The 18,389-nt window shown below is 39.9% G+C and overlaps 1 protein-coding gene across 10 annotated transcripts in view; it reads right to left on the bottom strand.

The window, feature by feature from the left end:
* BICD1 (BICD cargo adaptor 1) overlaps positions 1-18,389 on the bottom strand; it is a gene marked incomplete at both ends in the record, with an annotated part of 165,004 nt that overhangs the window by 16,979 nt on the left and 129,636 nt on the right. For 5 of the 10 annotated variants that reach the window (XM_082281004.1, XM_082281008.1, XM_082281000.1 and 2 more), the window contains 2 exons: positions 6,420-6,627; positions 13,427-13,578. In XM_082281004.1, the coding sequence (XP_082137130.1) occupies positions 6,420-6,627; positions 13,427-13,578 (360 nt within the window). Of the gene's footprint in view, positions 1-5,148; positions 5,340-6,309; positions 6,628-13,426; positions 13,579-18,389 lie in introns of all 10 variants that reach the window. The other 5 variants (XM_082280999.1, XM_082281006.1, XM_082281001.1 and 2 more) reach the window with 3 other exon arrangements.

Genomic DNA, 18,389 nt, shown 5'->3' on the forward strand with positions numbered 1-18,389 from the left:
TAAACAAACAAAAAACGTGCACAATTAAAGACCTTGAACAGAAACCCTTTTCATGACACAAAGAAAGCAGACACAAACCTGCTGTCAAAAATGTATTTCCCTGACCTTTACACAGGCACACCTCTCCAGACAGCCTCCTCTGTGCAGAGTGGTGTCAGCCTGAAAACCTCTGCTCAGCTTCCCAACCCCTGCATTCAACAGGGGAGGGCAAGGCAGCTTCTACTCACAACACACCTTTTGAAGATGATTTCCCATATCTTCACACTACCTAAACAAGATGAAGAAGCAAGAAGGAGGAGCCAAAACCAACAATCTTGCCCCACATGCCAGGTTCCACCTTAAGGTTATTTAAAGAAAAATACAGAAGGAACATGAGCTTCTGATTACACTGAGAATAACCTTTTATAGAGTATTTCTCAAGTCATATCTAAAACACTGCACTTAAAAAAAGCTCAAAATCCAGAAAGAAAAAATTTTAAAATAGCATGAGAGTGTACTCTTCAACCCTTGAGCCAAAATGGGTTACTCGATACCTCTCATGGACTACCAAAAGCCCTTGATTCCCTATAAAACTAAGAGCCAACCTACTCAGAAGACCTTCTACTCCTTGTTGTGCTAAACTGTGTTTGTGCTACATCAAACAGATCAAGGTTTCTTACCTATTCTTCACATTTTAAACCACTCTCAGTGCAAAGGCAAGTAGCAAAGACAATTCTTAAGCAACTTCCCTTGAGTTCCAGCTTAAAGATTTAATTATAAGACTCCCTAGGACCTCAACTTTGGGTCATTGAGATTTTTTATTTTCATTTTCCTTGTTAGCTTTAAAAAATACTTTCCACCTACAGAAGCTGTAAGTTAGTTCTTGGTGACACTATAGGAATCTCCTTTGGGACAGAGGTTTTATAAATTAAGTTAAATTTTATGGTAAGAATGCAAACCAACAAACAAGAGCTAGTTATTTGTATCATATTGTGATTCATGTTTGATTTGCCTGTAACCATAGGGCTACAACTGAAATAAATCTTGTATTATGTTTTAGTAAGAGTAACTATTACATACTCTTAATTACATATCGTAGGTGGTGAGCTTAGTGCCTGAGCAGTTGCTATACTATTATATGGCATTCTTTGTGCTGTCTTTATCTTCCACATTAGTATCTTCTTGTGGGAACTAAATGCCAGGCTGTAAATCACTCTTGAAAGTCAGCTGAAAAGCAAGCGTGCTTTCAGGTTTAGTGTGCTTTCAGAAAGGAGCAACACTACAGAATTACTTAATTTTGCAAGTTTGGTTTGGTTTTTTTGTTTGTTTTTTTTTTTACAGGTTTTCAAAAGAGCTATTTTATGAAATGGATTTAATTGTTCTTTGTAACAACGAAGAACAATTAAATCTAAATCCCACAAAACCACAAATTTGGGACTGAAGCAAACTAGTATAGTTCTGTTGAAATCCGGTCTATCCCGGCTTGGGTCAACCAAACATCTGACCTCAGCTGGGCTTGGAATTTGAGAGAAATGTGTCACATTTAAGGCTGCTACCTTCCTTGTACTATTGTAATAAAATAAAATAGATATGACTGTAAAAATTTCTCAAAAAGGAAAAGGATTACTCATTATGATCTGTATTCCTTCAAAATATGAAATACTTTTTACAGTGTTTTCCTGTGTGGGATTTTAAATACCAAGCAAAAACAATAGGGGAAAGAAGCATCTACCACATTTTGTTTGGAGGGCACTCCTGCAAAGGAGACTCTCAGGTGGTCTGTTGTTGACTCTGAGTGAGAACACTGCAGCCATTGATTACTGTCCTTCTCATAACCTGTTGGGAAACCTTTTACTTCAGGTACATCTTCTACACAAGGATCTTGATTTAATTTTAAGCTAAAATAGCAGAACTTGATATTCAGCTTCTGGAATTTCCATGTTAAAGTATCTGACAGTGATGCCTTAGGTTTTAACTTTTACATTTTTCAAATCCTGCACTGCTTAGTGGGTAACTCTGAAGTTTCGTGTGGCCTATTAACTACTGTTCTCTCATGCTGGTTAGACATAACAAGCCCCTCTAGGTTTGCTCTTCAAGGACAGCAGGCCCCAAAATGTGTAAACTAAAGCCTAGAGAAGGGGGGGCAAACTTGGGGCAATCACATCATCAACTGAGGCTATAATTGGAGAGTTAACCCTGATATGCAAATGAACCAAACTTATAAAAGTGTGAAGAACTCATGACTCAGCATCCATCTTGGGTGTAGCCTTTTGACTGTCCAGGGTGTACCTTTGAAGGCTCTTCAAATAAATACCTACTTTTATTCTCTTATTTTTGTCTAGCCTCTGTTTTTAGGTGGCCACCTCTAGGCATCAGCAGAGAAAAGAGTGCTGTCGAGGCAGATACTACAGGAGACCTTTTTAGTCTTGTTTTTTCCTTGAAGAGGTTGAGAGAGCCATATTTCATATTTGGGACTGTGCTATATTAAGAGGCACCTAGTGACTTCATATTTGAGGAGAATACAACTGCAAAGGAAAGGTCATTTTTCAGTCTTACACACTGTCAAACCCAGCAGTAGGCTTTCTATATGCCCTGACCTTTTCATGTAGTTAGGAAAACAAACACAAACACATCCAAAGGTGGGCTGGAATTGCACTGGGCACATACTGGATGCTTCTGTCTATCAGAAGAATAAAGACTTGAAAGTGTAAAAATACATGTCAGCAGAACAGAAGCAAAGAAGAAACAAGCAACAAAGCTAAATGCATACCAGTACCTAGGATCAATGGAACATGATACTTTGGAAAAGCACCAGTGGTATTTTTAGCCCCTGCAGGCAGTTAAGAGCTATTAGTTCAATTAGAAAGCCCAGATCAAGTCGTGCTGTCGCAGCTTCCTGTCAGGGGTGCCTGCATGCTGATCTAGAGCTGAGGGCTTTCAAATGGAAATCGAGCAGGAAATGACAATCTCTTGCTTCAGAGGTCTTCAGTTCAGCTGGCCTTCCTCTGAAGACGGCTGCCAAAAACAGTCAGGCTTTCCCTCTCCAGGTATGCAGCAGCAGTCAAAGCAAAAGCAGCCTCTTCTGCCAAGCACCAAGTGCAGAAGAAGGTGCAAGAGAAACAGAGGCACAGCTTGCTACTGCATGGGGCTCATGGGGCAGAGGAACCTGTCCTGTTTCTCCTGACACCAAGTTCAGCTATTTTGGCTCTTGGTCTCCATCTCCAATCAAACACATTCCCAGGTACAGCCTCCCAGTCCCCACATCCCTGGGAGCTAATGAAAGCTCTCACATCACATGGGTGAAAAATTCTTGTGAAGGAAATAGTTCACAAATTTAAAAGAGAGGGAAAAAAAAAAATCCTAACACCAAAACGTGTTTCCATTCAATATAGGTTTGATTCATTCTCACTCCACTCCTGAGGCCTTAGCCTCAAGCCAAGCTACACTTCATTCCATACTGTTTGACTTTGGATGCTGCTTTTTTGCACCCTCTCTGAAGCAGGTGTGGGTTGCTACACTTCTTGCTGCTTTGCTTGACTGCACAAATCTTCTGAGAACAGAAACTCCTTGTGAGACAAGGCTTTTAAACATTCTCAGTAAAAGCAGCAGAATAACATTCTTCACTTTTCCTTACTTTTAGGAAACAGATAATTAGACAGATGGCAAAAAATCCTACTTAGTGCATCATTCCTTTCATCTATTAACAACTGTAAGAAATCTTCCAGAAACAGGTAAAAACAATGATGAATAATTCCCTGCTTAATCCTCAGCCTGGTTCTAACCTGGTCCTGCCAACACTGGAATCTGAATGCTCAGAAAAATCTCGGGTTTGGATCTGTCAGTCTCACAGGCTGAGACTAAAGTCATGTGATGCCATGTGATGGTATAAAATTCTAACAAATGCATTCAGAAAGCAGAGATGGTTGTAGATTCATAAGGACAACTGTAACATACATCAGTGACTCTGTCTCAAGACCCTTATACTCTAAATATGTAGAGATGTACCTAAAGTGACAGGCAAGGCTCCAGACAAACATAATTTTCTGGACGATTCTACCTTTCAGGCTGCTTCATCCTTTGGTCTGTTACTGGACAAAGACTGTGCCAGTGTTTCACAATCTGTGGTCCACACATCCATGATGTTCCATGAGATATCAGATGCTTCTTTCCCCCACTCCCATGTTTTTCTCCTCAGGAGACAGCTCTTTGATTTATTTACTGCAATACACCCTAGGAAAATGTCTTCAGATTCTCTGCAGTTTTTACATTTGTCCTCTGAGTGGGTGTTACTTTCATGTCACTACTCAAAGGCAGCTCTGACACTGATGGCACTAGGTGAGAAATATAACCTATAACAGGGTACTGCTCAACTTCCCAGAATAAACATTTACTTGAGCAAAACCTACTCTTATGGATATTAGCTTTCATATTTTCTACTTATGCTTTTTGTGTATAACATATTTCAAAACAAGGAATGAACAAAATTACCACCAGACAAGACTGTGCACAGTTAAAGGCTAAAGGTTCTGCTCAGGTGCAGAAGATAAGAAATTATTAGCTGGTCTCTCAGGAGAAGAAAGCTATCACACCTTTGAAATGCCATTCCAGTTTGCATTTCCTTTCTACGCCTTGTTCAAAGCAGATACCGCATTTTGGCAGGAAATTAAGAGCAAAAGCTTCCTGCACAGATAAACTTCATGACTCAATTTGTATAAACTAAGCCTTCTGTGAGTCGAGCATCACCCTTTGGAAAAACCTGACTGAATGCTCCAGGGTGAGAAGACGGGTGCTGCGGAGGCTCCTGCACACTGCCAGCTGCTCCCTCGCTGGTCCTCATGCATCTGACTCCTCTATCCCATGGGATTTGTGTCTTCCAGGGGAACTACCAATGCCACCACCAGGCTAAGCTCCACCCAGGCACAGGGATGCAGCCTCTGTGGATGCCAGTGGGACTACACCCACATATACCACAGCAGGACTTTCCACACTGCATCTGAAACCAGTTTGGGCCGCTGCCAGCAGAATGTCATCTCCTGCCACACGTGACACAGGAGGAGACATTTTGCTTTTCAAGAAGGTGCCCAAATCAAATTGCATCTGCAGTGCTGGGAGGGTCCCCTGCTCTGCTAACCACTCAGCACCACATGCACCCAAGGAAAAAATGTTTACCTGGTATGGCCACGGTTAACCTTTTTTCCTTGCTGAGACGGTGCCCATGGATGAATTCACTCATGGAAGGGGGGCCCCTCAGAAGATATGATTCTGTGGAGGCAGGATGAGGGGGGGCTCTTAATAATTTCTGGAGGTAGGTCCCTGAAGTCCTGGGATGGCTCTGATCACAAAGGGAAGGTGAGAATAGTCTTGCAGGAGATCCAAGAAAAATACATATGGAAACAAAAGAGTTTTACTTTAATTACCTTTCAAAGCCTCACGAATGACAATAGCATCTCAACTTGCTTAACAAGTAAAAATCAACTATCCTTGACACCCCATGTCATTTCCAGAGCAGGACACCTTTCCTGCATTGGAAATCCTCATTCAATTTGGGGAAGGAGGAGATGAGGTTGGGTTATATCTCAGCATCCTCAAGTCAACATGTATGAGGCTCCCTGAAGGTTCTCTTGGTTTTGCATTGTGATTGGAGCATACAAGAAAAGGGGATGATTATCTAGGACTTCTCTAAGAGAGTCCTCTTCATCTTCAAAACCATGGAGATGCGTACACCTAGAGATTTTTGGCAGGGGCAGGCACAAGACAAGAACTCACTGCTTGAACAGCAAAATATTTGCATTAGGTTACGAATGGCAGCCATCCCCCTTCAAAAGGTTTCTTGCTCCCATGTAGAAAAATTGATCTGAGTGAACACATCCATATTCTTTTCACACTGATAAAGATCAAGTGAGCACCAGAGCTTAACAAAGAAATGCAGTTTCCTTCATGTTAAGCACTTAAATGCTCATAGAGCACAATCCTTTTTTTATTCCAGATGCTCATTATGGAAAACTGTAGGGAAGACTTAAAGAAAACTTGTTAAAGAAAATACATTCACACTTAATATTAAAGACATACAAGATGCACTGAGACACTGACAGAATATAGTTCAAAACACTGCATTCAGAAGGAGGAAATAACAGTGAGTAGGGGGATCAGAACCACATGTTGCCAGGCTTTGAATTTCATACTCATATCCTCCCCACCTCCTTCTCCCCAGTCAAAGTACGGAAAGAAAAAATAAAGTAAAAAAAGGAATCATTCTGTTTATAATTCGGTGAACAACTTTAATGCAAGTCTGGCTACTGCACTGTACTGTAAAGATCACTGCATGCATACCTTTTCCTCTGAGTGCCACTGCTGACCAGTAAGTTTGGTTGCTGTGGGCCCTGACTATGCAGGAGGAAAGTGTCTATGCTTGGCACGGTGGCTGATGCCTCCTCACTTACTTTAGGGCTGCCGATCTTGCTCTTTCCAAGCTTGCCTTTGCTGCGTCGGGATTGCTCATGGTCGAACTCTAAATCCTCCAGGCGCTGGGTCAGGGCAAGTTTTTGCTGGATAGCCATGCGCAGCAGAGAGTTCAGGGTCTTCTTCTCATCCTCTGCAGCCGCCAGCTGCCTCTGCATCTCATCCAGCTGTGTGACGTACTCATCACACCTGCAGAAAAACAGGGCAGAAATCTGGGGAAACGGCCCAAGGACCGACTCTACCAGTGAGCACGTTCCTGGGCTTCAGTTACAGAGGCGGATTCAGATCCCAGCTTTTGCTGACTGTAATCCTGGAAGCAGGCAGCCTGAATTCTTCTGTTCCCACTTTGAATAAATTTAGGCTTGGATCTGAATGTCAACACTTCCCATTCAGCAAGACAACCTGTGCCTATATTAACATAGTCTATGACAATGTAACATGTTTCTGATGCAGGCAACAAGCAGCTGGAGGGCAGGTATGGAATTATTTCCAGTTTAAAGCCCAAATAAGAATTTTGGGTGCTGCTTCTACTAGTAAGTCACCATGAATAATAATGTCTACCAATTAGAAAATACTATTTTCCACAGGCAGTAATATCCACTTCAAGAAAGTATTACAAAAGAAGACTGCGAGTAGTTTGGATACTTGACACATCAGATTTTGTGAAATGAGAAACCCTCAGTTAATTCCCATTGTTAACCATTTATTACCATGATTGCCATTATTTACCATTGATTAAAAAGATACTACTCAGGAAACCCCACACGAGGAAGTTATTTCACATTTACTGTTGAATCTCTTGGAGGTGTGTTCATTGCTATGAACCTACTCCATTTTTAATTCTCAGCCTCTTTTACCCACATGAAAAATTATCTTTTCATTTGCTTTAGATCTCTGAGAACGAAAACCACCTTTCTTATGATTTTGTTATATTTAAGACCAAATTCAATTTATTTCTGCTTTTAGCAGTAATTCCTAAAGTTAACAGGAAAAGCAAGGCATCTCAAAATTGTCTTAAAACACTTTTTGAAGTGAAATAGCTTCAGTTTGATAGCAATAGACCATCTAATCAGTAAGAACCAAGAGTAATAAAAATAAATGTATCCCAGCAGTGAGATGATTCACAGACAGCAATACTGCCTGACCATCAGACTTTTGTGGAAATATCCAAGGATTTTTCATGTTGAATGATGCAGCTTTCACCAGATCTCCTTCCCACAAGATCTGTATGACTCTAAGTAGCTTTGCTGTGTAATTGCAATTGTGTAATAGATGAGGATGTAACTTTATCACTTACAGAAAGCAAGCATAGAAAATTAATTTAGTCTTCCTTATCAAAATGTGTGATGCAACAAACCTTTGAAATATTGCAAACTGAGGGATGAAACTAATTTCTCTGAAAGTTTAATATTCACCTTGGGAAACAGGAACAAAGTATTATTGAAAATGTGTAGTTAGTTATTCTTCACACACAAACACATATATTGAGCTCCCCTTTTGAACAATTCAGGCACTGCAAGCAAAATTACTACACCAGATACAGCTTCATCTACAGTTTCAGTATTATCTTTCTTCTACAGGACCTTAATAAGCATGATTGTTACTATCCAAGCCTTGATTAAAAGAGATATTTATGAAATGCTGGTTGGCTTAAAGTCAACTTGCACACCTGTTTCTGTTCTAAGCCATGAGATGTCTATTGATGCTTAAGTCAGTTTCCTTGACAGAGACATGAAATCAGCATTCTGATCATTATAGTAATTCCTATTTCAAATTAATTTACTTTAATGTCTGTGTTATCAGAGTTTTAAAGACTCATTCCTCTAACCAGATGGATCTTGTATCCATGTCTCTTATTCTCTCCTGCTTTCCTTTTTGTCCAGGAGACCTCTTTTGTTTCCAAGTATGTTTTTCTGTTGAAAATTTTTAGAAGTAACACCTGCAGCAACACCTGCGGCACACTGCCACTAGAAGAATGAATTGCCTTGCTTTAATATAAATAAAATAAATATATTATATATAAATAAAATAAATCAATTTTAGTTTTGGAAAAAGACTGATTTAGCTCAGGCTTTAGAAGGTATTCTTGGTATTTGCACATCTGATTTGTAAAACAGCCCAACTGAACAGTTAAGAAACAAATGCCATGAAGGTGGGCATTACTAAAGCAGTCTTAGACAAACCTGCTATGAGCTATATCAAGCTGGCTTGAGAAATCTGGATATACTAGATGCTGTTAGCTGGTCTCATACTTGAGACAAAACAAATCTCGTGAATACATTTTCCAACTGTTCTGATTAATTACAGAACTCTTCCTAGAAGAGTCCCATTAAGAGCAAGTCCACATTTCTGGTAGTTCACTGCAGTGTTTGGGTGGTTCCAGTCATCTGATCTCCACCATGACTCAAAGTTCCTAATTATTTTTCACAGGTGCATGGTCCATTGTCTCTGGGTTTTGCTGCTCAAGCTTTTTTTTTTTTTTTTTTTTTTTTTTTTTTTTTTTTTTTTTTGAGAAACAATGTTCAGAAAAGTTAAACTTAAATCACCCAAGTAAAGGCCTTAATTAACTTTAGAAACTGCTGAACTAACAGCCTCAGATCTCCTGGAATTTAGCAGCACTGAAGTTTATTCCATGTAGTGGGAGGTAACTAGTGCCTGCAGCCATAATATTTCCCTTCATTGAAATATTCCCAGCTATGTGTAAGTGTGGGATAAAAGGAGAAGTGTTTCCAATTAAAAAAAAAAAAAAGCACTGCACACATCTATATTGCCTTTCACCCACACAGTTGATAAACATTCATCAGGTCTCACAGGAGTAAGAAAAAGGTTGAGGAGGTCCTAAAAGAAAAAGGTAAGGAGCTCCTAAGAAAGATGACTTCTGGCATGGCAGAGACCATTGTGGGGTTCCAGGATACTCCAGGGCTCTGAACAGGTCTTTCAGAAAGGCTCAAACAGTGATCCCAAAAGTTAGGTTATGTCCTCCTGAGTCAGAACTCTTTCCCAATTTCCCTCTTGCCCCAGGGCAGTTTGTAAGCTGCAAGTGGCTATTAAATAAACAGCACTGTTTTCTTGCTGTCTGCTGGTCTATTTATAGTCAGAACAAAAGTCAAGGTTTCACCTATTTTTCATTTGGAAGCAGACAGATGAATAAGCCCACTTATTTTGTATGAACTGATCCAAGAAGCTTATACAGGATTTTAAGGGATTTCTGGTTCCATCTATCCCTCTTGTCTAGGAATGTAAACCAAATACCAAGTCAGGCTTATGTGTAATTTAGGTAACATAAATCATAGCAGAGCTTGAGCTAAAACCCAGTGACAGTGACAGGTCCCTGCTCTAACCACATAATCGTAATTCTCTTCCGTTCATAAATGTTTTCTCAACTCCAGGACCTGTCCAATCTCCCTACTCCGCCTCTTCAGCACACATTTTTCTTTAAAAATTAATCATAAGAAAATATTTTGATGGATGAAGAATAAAATCCATGCATGCAGTGTCAGGACTATGGCAATATCACAAGCAATATTTCCTGCTCTCTCCTGTTAACTATCTCTATTTAGGATGGGAAAGCAAGCAGTGTAGAGACTCAGTGAAGTTAGCTTCCTGAAACCCTTTACGATTCCGTTTAAAAGCAGTTCCTTCTCTCCTTCAGCACAGGACTTCCTCTCACAGGGCGACACCTGCTCTAGACTGTAAAATTTATGTTTTAAATAATTTATTATTTATTGTTCCTCTGGATGAGTGCCGCTTGCTGCTTCGCACTCCCACAGCGCTCACCCTGGGTCAGCAACAAAGAGGAAGCAACAGGAGGGTCAGAAAAGGCTTCTCTGGGAACTCCCCGTTTTCTCTGGGAATACCAGAAGCAGCCCACGACAAAATAACCAGGTTAAAGGTGGCACGTGGCCCTGGCATCAAACAGACACTTCAACTCTGCTTTGCCAACCCCTTGAATCTCATGAAACAGATTTTATACACTCTTGCTTTCTAAGAGATGTGTTCTGGGAAATATTCTTGACAGGTCTGAAGCACATAAATCCCAGAAAGGGATCGATCACAAGGTTAATGAAAAGGGAAGGAGGAAGTTGTAGAGACCAGAATCTCAGAGATTTTTGGATTGGGGAAATAACCTGCTCCAGAGGGAAAAGGGGCAAAAGTAGAGGGTCAAGCAGGACAGAAAGACTTTTGAGATGAAGAACTGAGGAAAGAACTTAAGGAGTGATGGATGAACAATTGTCAGGAAAAACACAGAAAAAGGAAGGCTCCTGCTTTCTGCATAGGTGAGCTTTGGAGAAAAGCGTCAACTTTGCTTCAGAACAGAAACAGATGTGCTGTGCTCTCCTTATGACGCGTGCTATGACCTTTATCCAGTGTATTTGAGGAAGGAACCATACAGTTCAGCACCAGATGAACATCCATTTGGAGACCAAAATGGTGGTTTATGGAAAGAGAAAGGCTATTGTTCTATCAAACAGTATAAGCAACCATTTTCAGATCTATAATACAGTCCTACTATCAGAAGGATGATCTCCCTGTGGTGGAAATTCAGCAGTAAGTACCATGTGATGCACTATAACCATGGAAACCACGGTTTTATTCAACTAAAGACTGAACAATTGCTTTTTTATGCTGAAGGTTGCTACTGCATCTAACGTTACTGCACAAAATCTTGTGTTTACATCCTTGTATTTTCAAACAGATTTCTCTTCTTCAATGGACTTGTAGAGTATATCAACCCTCTGTCATTTAAACAAATGCCCTTCCAAATGGACTATTTGGAATGAGTCAATGATTTGACCATTTAGGAAGATTGATTTAATTATAAAGGCCATTAAACTCCATGCTAGGGAAGAAAAATGAATATTTTACAATAGAAAAATCTATAGGAGCATAATGATGTGGAAGACCTTGTAGTGAATAATTTTTATAACTGTGCTCAGAAAATATTGGGCAGAACTTAGGACGTCAAGGGCAGGGATACATTCCATAGGCCCTATATGGAGTGTTTAATCACTAATACATGGAGTTTACCAACAGCAGTAAATTCTTTGGGGGAAGCTTTTCTCTACTAAGATTAGAAATTTATAAATTAAAAATGTGTGACTCAGGAAGTCACATGGACTCCCTTTATAGTTCATAGAAGAGAAAGAGAAGCTTCTTTGCAAACTACACATGTGGCATCTAGAAAAGGTATCTGGATGAGTGGAGTCAATGCAGCCTAATTCTCATGGAGGTGATGCTGCTGCCTCCCATCAGCTTTAGGATATGCCTTGACGTCTGCACTCAGGATGCCCAAATTGAGTAAGGAGCATGCAGTACACCAACAAGCTAACATTCCCTTTAATTAACTTCTAAATCTTTGCAAACTACTTTTACCTCATATGTTGATGATTTACGGCCCATGCAAGACCCTTGTTTGCTTTATGCTCACAATGCCACTGCCCTGCTTGGGAGTTACCCACCTTCCATGAGGCCTTACAGAGTTAGTACACTCCTGTGTCTCCTAGAGTAAGGAGCTTGCAAGGAAAGGTCAACATATGCATTTCCAACACACACACACAGAGCTCTCCTTTCTGGAAGAAAATCTATAGATGCCAATGAAATCAATCAGGCTGCCTTGGTTCACACCACCTGCTGAGCTGGGTCTTCACTTCCATTATGTCGCTACACGCACTCTTCTGACGATGGACCTATGATGAATTTGTACACAGCACCAACGTCACAACATATAAATGCGCCTTTTCTCCTTCCTTCCCACTTCTCCCAGCTGCTGCTGCCACTGCCACTAAGCAAAAAAGCACCTTAGAAGGCTGGAAGTGGTGAGATGGCACTGCAGGGAGCACTGAAGAGATGTTGGCATGAGGCACAAAGACGTCTCATCATTTATGGACTAAAGCACAAACAAGAAATCTGCACCGTGTTTGATCATAAGGGGGGAAAAAGTCTAGCTTGTGTATTTCCAAAATAAGAATTTCTTGATGAAAATTCTGGATCTTTAAAAAAATATATTTTTAGGTAACCTTTTAAAAAGCAGCTCAGATGAGAAGATACACTCTTAAGCTGTGCCAGGGGAGATCTAGGCGGTCATTAGGAAGAACTTCTTCACAAAAAGGGCTATTAGACATTGGAGTGAACTGCCCAGGGAGATGGTGGAATCACCATCCCTGGGGCTGTTTAAGGAAAGACTGGACATGGCACTCAGTGACATGATCTGGATGACAAGGTGGCGTTGGGTCATGGGTTGGACTCGATCTCAGAGGTTTTTTTTCAACCTAGTTGATTCTGTGATTCTGTGTAAAACCGGAAGCTCTTCTGAAAAAGATGTGGAAGAAGGAAAGATGAAAGTTGATTAATTACTGTCCTGCCAGGAGGAACTATGTTGCAGAAGGTAAGTGAAGCTTTTGTCCTGTGAAGGAGAAGATAATAAATTGAACATCACAGTGGGAGAAAATAAGAATTTATACTGGAGTGGGAAATTACAGTTATTAGCACTGGATTACCACATAGGCTGGTTGATGAAATAGATTTTACTACTGGTAAGTAATAAATCTCATTGTAATGAAAAAATGGGATCCTGAAGATCATCATTAACCGTACAATAGCTTTACAAGACAGAATCACTGCATTCTTCTGAATGGGAAAATCAGCCACATAAATCCACTATTTGATTTTCACTTTAAAAAACCCTATAAATGCAAATATGCTAGAGGCATCTATTGTCATTTATAACACTTTACTCAAGGTTGTATTGACATTGCTATTCTTCAGCTTTATTTTCCAAGACACACATCTCAACAGCACTTGAAAGCTTGCAAGTTTTGCACAGTGTGCATTCTAGGACTCATTCACCTTCATCCAGCAAACCCCTGACCATGCAGAAAATAATTCCTCTATCCTCCTAAGCACCCAACATATACAGCTAAGTGTGTTCTCACTTAGCACACACATGTTTACAGTGCTGAGCCAGACGGTGACACCAGTTATCCCTTACCTGGTTGCAAACATTGCTCTCAAGGATGAGAAGGTTGCTGCATCTTCCTTCAAAGCCTTTAGTTCATTCCGTAGTTTGGTCATGGTCTCAGTCACCATTGCTTTTTCATTTTCGTATTTATTCTTCAAATTGGCCAGTGCCACTTCAGCTGTCTAAAACACAAACAACACAAACATATGTGCTTATAAGACAGAGATCTGAGAACAGCTAAAACCCCATGTCTGATTTTGGTTTTGATGTCCTTCATTCACACAGGAAAAGAAATCAAACCTGATCACCATTGTAGTGCACCCTTCACGTTCTTCTTTTAAGTTGTACTCCATGAAACCAGGAAAAGGAGAATACAGATGAGAGGACAAAGCCCATTTTAACAGCAACTGGCAACAACTCTGCACCTTAAGTGTCCCTGCAACACCCTGCAGCTGTATGTGGAGGACTCAGGTGAGTAAGTTACTACAAGAGCTGCTACCAGGTTGTTTGAGGTGCAAGAAACAACCAAGTGTGTCCCCTGGCCACTTTGCAAACAGGACACAGGGCACATGAGGCTCAGCCTCTGCAGCCAAGTTGTGAATCAACGTGTTTGGCTTCAAGCCTACTGCTGGCCGAGGCTTTCCTTGGGCACAGGGTTGGCCAGGACCTGGCAGCTTGATTAATGTCTGAGAACGGGCAATGTCTACTGTGCAAGCCAGCATTATTTCAGCATTTTTAACCATTAAAAAAAAAAAAAAAAAAAAAAAAAAAAAAAGAGTGTAAATTACAGTTTTCATTTAACAGGAAACAAGGCTTTGTATTTGTCCTATGCCTAAAGTTTTGCTGCTCCCTTCCTTCTTTTTTCAATTTCATCTGTTAAATTTCTTTAATTTACTACTTTACTGCTTTTAATAGCTACATTTGTCTTATCTTTGCAAGACTTGAACATTCTGCTTTACCTATGAATTTACTATCATTTTTAAGTTATTCAAAATACAAAGTTTTATAGAGACTTTATACCTACTGCTGCTTGGGACATTTAAAATTATTGCCTTTGAATGAGAGGAAGAAAAATTTGCTTCCTTTTACATTTGTTCAGAGTGTGTTATGGTTGTTTTTTCACTTCATTTGGTACATAATAAGTTGCAGCAATTCATACAGGCAATCAATTTCCCCTGTTACCTTATGGGTTCTTGAGCCACCACCAGGGGAGAGAAGTTTAGAAGAACATTAGGTTAAAGCAACCAGCAAGGGAACAGGACAAAAGATGGTAATTACCAAACAGTTGGAAACCTGTTTTAAACTCAGTTTTCCGGAACTCAATACCTTTCCCACTAGCAATGTCTCTTAACAAAAGAATACATTAGAATCTCCTACTAAATTACAACTTTATTCTTTTTGTCTCGTTAAATAGCACCATTATAAATAGCAGCATTAAAATACTTTTTGATTGTATACTCACCAATAATAGTTTCTTACTTTCACACCAATTTACATTAAGAGAATGGATTTTTAAAGGGCAGTACTAGCAACCACCTATCATTTTAAATAGATAAATTTTTCCAAACCAGATTTGAAATCATCCGCAATACATGTTAAAATTATCAATCACTTAGGGTTCTATTCAAATCAATTCTGCTTTTTTCAACCTTGCTGATATATGCTTTGGTGCAATGCAGGATACTGGACACCAGTCTATGTCGTGGCAGGATAAAGCAGAAATCATCAGCTTTTTGTCTGTTTTCAGCCATGACCAAAAATGTACACTCATAAATTCACAGTAATTTACATATCACTGAAACTATGCACAAGGATCAGACAGACCATGATCCCTACGTTTTAGTCTGGATGTCAGGGTAAGTTAAATGGATGTGCAACACTACAGGATGAAAATATATTTTACTTGGTGAATAAAAGTAAAAGAGGAAGGACTGTATCAAATCTTAAACTTTTTTTCTTCCTATTAAAGTTTCCTATAAAACATATAGAAAACAAAGCATAAGCTTCAAATCCTATGAGAAATGCTTCATGGCTCTCCATGCACCAGCCAAGCTGCTGAGGTTCTCCCTTCTGAAAGTCTCCTATGTGCTCTGCTATAGAAGCAAATAAAACTAACCAAAAAAGTGGGTTTAGTAGCAAAAGAAAGAAGGAGAGCACAAGCTGAGGAAGCTTCTGTTGGAAATTTGGGGAGCCTGAAGAGACAGGAAACTTGCCTGAATTCTGAGAACATCCTGAAGCCTGAATGTGTAATGGAGGCAGAGGATAGAAGAGGAACTCAGCCTCCATCATCAGAGCCAATTAAGTGTGTCTGGTCACCTCAGCTGTACTGTCACACTGTGCCAAACTAACAGGGATAAAATGAACTGAAGCCACATGAAACCTCATGTTACTCTTCCTCCAGTGCCAGCTCTTGTTGAAATGATTTCTATTTGTTCCCCATCTCAGCCAATCTCCAAAATTGTACCCATTGAGCCACATATATGGTGGTGCCTGAAACCAGTTCTGTGGAATAATCTAGGTTTAGATAATCCAGAACAGTGCATTCAGAGAGCGCTCTGAAAGGAAGGATGGGGTAAATAAAAGCCTTCATCTCCAAGTGGTGGGTGCCAAAAGGAAGCAGATGCCCAGGACCTGGCTTTAACAGCTCTTTCTGAAGCACTTGGTTTTAAGTTGTGGCTAAGTAAAAAAATTTGTATCAGAAAAATGAGAGAATTTTGTTCCACATCAAAATGCAATCTCTCAACACACAAGTAGATGGAGAACACAAGAAAAAGATGAAAACACGGGGAAAAAAAATGCATTAATACTCTTCAGTGAAGTAAATAATGTAATAAGACAGCAGAGGTGCTCATGACACTCTTGTCAGACCAGTCATGCCAAGGAACTGGGCAAATGACTACCCAGGCTCTCAGCCAGCCACCTGCAGACATGGAATTGATGGCTCATGTAGCATTTACTGTGCAGAAGAAGTCACCTGGAATTTACAGCAACACCAGGAGGGAGCAGGGAGCTCCAGTGCCTGGACTCCAGCAGGGTGTGAAATACCAGCGAGGAAATGAGACCTGGGGAACACACAGAGCTCAGCTCCCCTCCCCATCCTCAAACCCCAGCCCTGGAGGTGAATAGGCTGAGGGGAGCACACACCTGACCCCAGGACCTCAAGCACTGCCAGAATTAAAAGGGTCCTTTCCATCCCCCTCCATATCCCTACAGAAGAGATGTTTGCCCCATCTCATCTGCCTAAAGGTTGCCATCTTCATCCTGAAATCTGTGAACAGATCTCATTTTCTAAGATGGCTTCGTATGTCATTTACTTTACATCAGCTGTGTGAGAAGCAGACCAGCTAAAATAATTGTTAATAAATATTAAGTCCTACACTGGTAGGATTTTTATTTCACACAAGAAAGCAGAAACTAGCCTGTATTTTTAGAGCACAAGTTGTACATGGTACCAGGTCTTTTCATCAAACCTCTCTTTCACCGCAGAAATTCTACTGTGTTCTGTCCATATAATATCAGGGCATTTGTTTATAGATAAGGTTCTGTATGTTTGGGGTTATCAAGGTATTTTTTCTGAAAGACTTTTATGGGTATTTCACTTATGGGAGCTGGAGACACCATAGTTACTGCTAATGCAGAATTAAAGGTCTCGCTGACTCAATTCTGTCTTATTGAACTATTTAGCTATGAAAACAATATATCAGCTTTCCATCAGAACTTCAGGATATTAAATTCCCCTCAAAGGCAGTTTTGCTTTCTGATTGCTATTAGAAATCGAAACCAAACCCATTATTGAACTGGTCCTAAAAGTTACTGCATCATTAATTTGATTTTACTTTCTCACTTGTGCCACTTGTTAATGTTTATTCCACCGATCTGGTGCAGACACAGTAATTTGGGCTATGAACAAAGGATACATAAATCAAGACAAGGCAAGCAAGCAAGCCAGCAATATCTATGTGCCTTGCTTTCCTGGGCACTTGATTTAAGAATACATTTTCATGGACCTATGTTTGCATTTTCTTACATCAAATCTTTCTCTTTTTATCCTGCTAGAGCTTTGTGTAGTCTAAAATTCTTATTTACGAATACTACTGACCATCACTAGATACTGACTGTGTTTCCCTAGTTAAGGGTGTGTTTTCACTAAAGTACAGCCCAAAATACCAGACCTAGGGAAGGGTCCCACAAGGGAAAAACATCCCCAGCCTTTTGCTGCTTAGAAACTTAATCTTTTGAAGGGGAACACCTCAAGAGGATAAACTGTAACCCTGGTTTTTTTGAATATGAGTCAAAACATGAATTTGGGTTCTGGGGTACACTCATCACTTGAGGCTGGCACATAATAAATCACTCTTCCCCTCTCCAACTTTGAATTTCTCCTTCCCTTTATATTATTATGTCTTTTAACTTGAAAGTTTGAGGAAGCTGATATTAGGCTGGCATGAACAAGTATGGCACATTTCTGTACCCAGTGGTACAGTTACCAATGCTGCTATCCAATAAATAAAAGATTAGTTAATAGAGGCTCCTTAGTCAGCAAATCTATCTTTTCCATTTCAGTGAGCATCCCTTAGGATAATGCATTATTTCTGACAGCAATAAAAGAGTGGGACTGAGATATATCTTCTGGTGGTAGCAAAATATAAATGATAGCTCTATGCTAATGGGAAAAATCTTTAATTTGGGATCACAGAATGTATACCCACATACATCAATTCCATCTAAATTACATTTTAATTACATGGAAAAACACATATAATTGCTCAGAGCTATTATTGCTTAGCTAGAGATGGTATTTAATTACTTGAGTTAATATTTAACATGTGTTGTATCAGAGGGGGGGAAAATGCTATAAAAGACTCAATATATGTTGAAATATTGCTGCAATTTAAAAATCCCCAGTACCCTAGAAATGCAGTTACAGATACAACAATCAATTAAACTTGAAATTGTAACTTCAGAATAGTTGACTATTGGGAATTTTAACACT

The sequence above is a fragment of the Coloeus monedula genome, assembly GCF_965178545.1.
Source record: "Coloeus monedula genome assembly, chromosome: 4".
Taxonomy (NCBI): domain Eukaryota; kingdom Metazoa; phylum Chordata; class Aves; order Passeriformes; family Corvidae; genus Coloeus; species Coloeus monedula.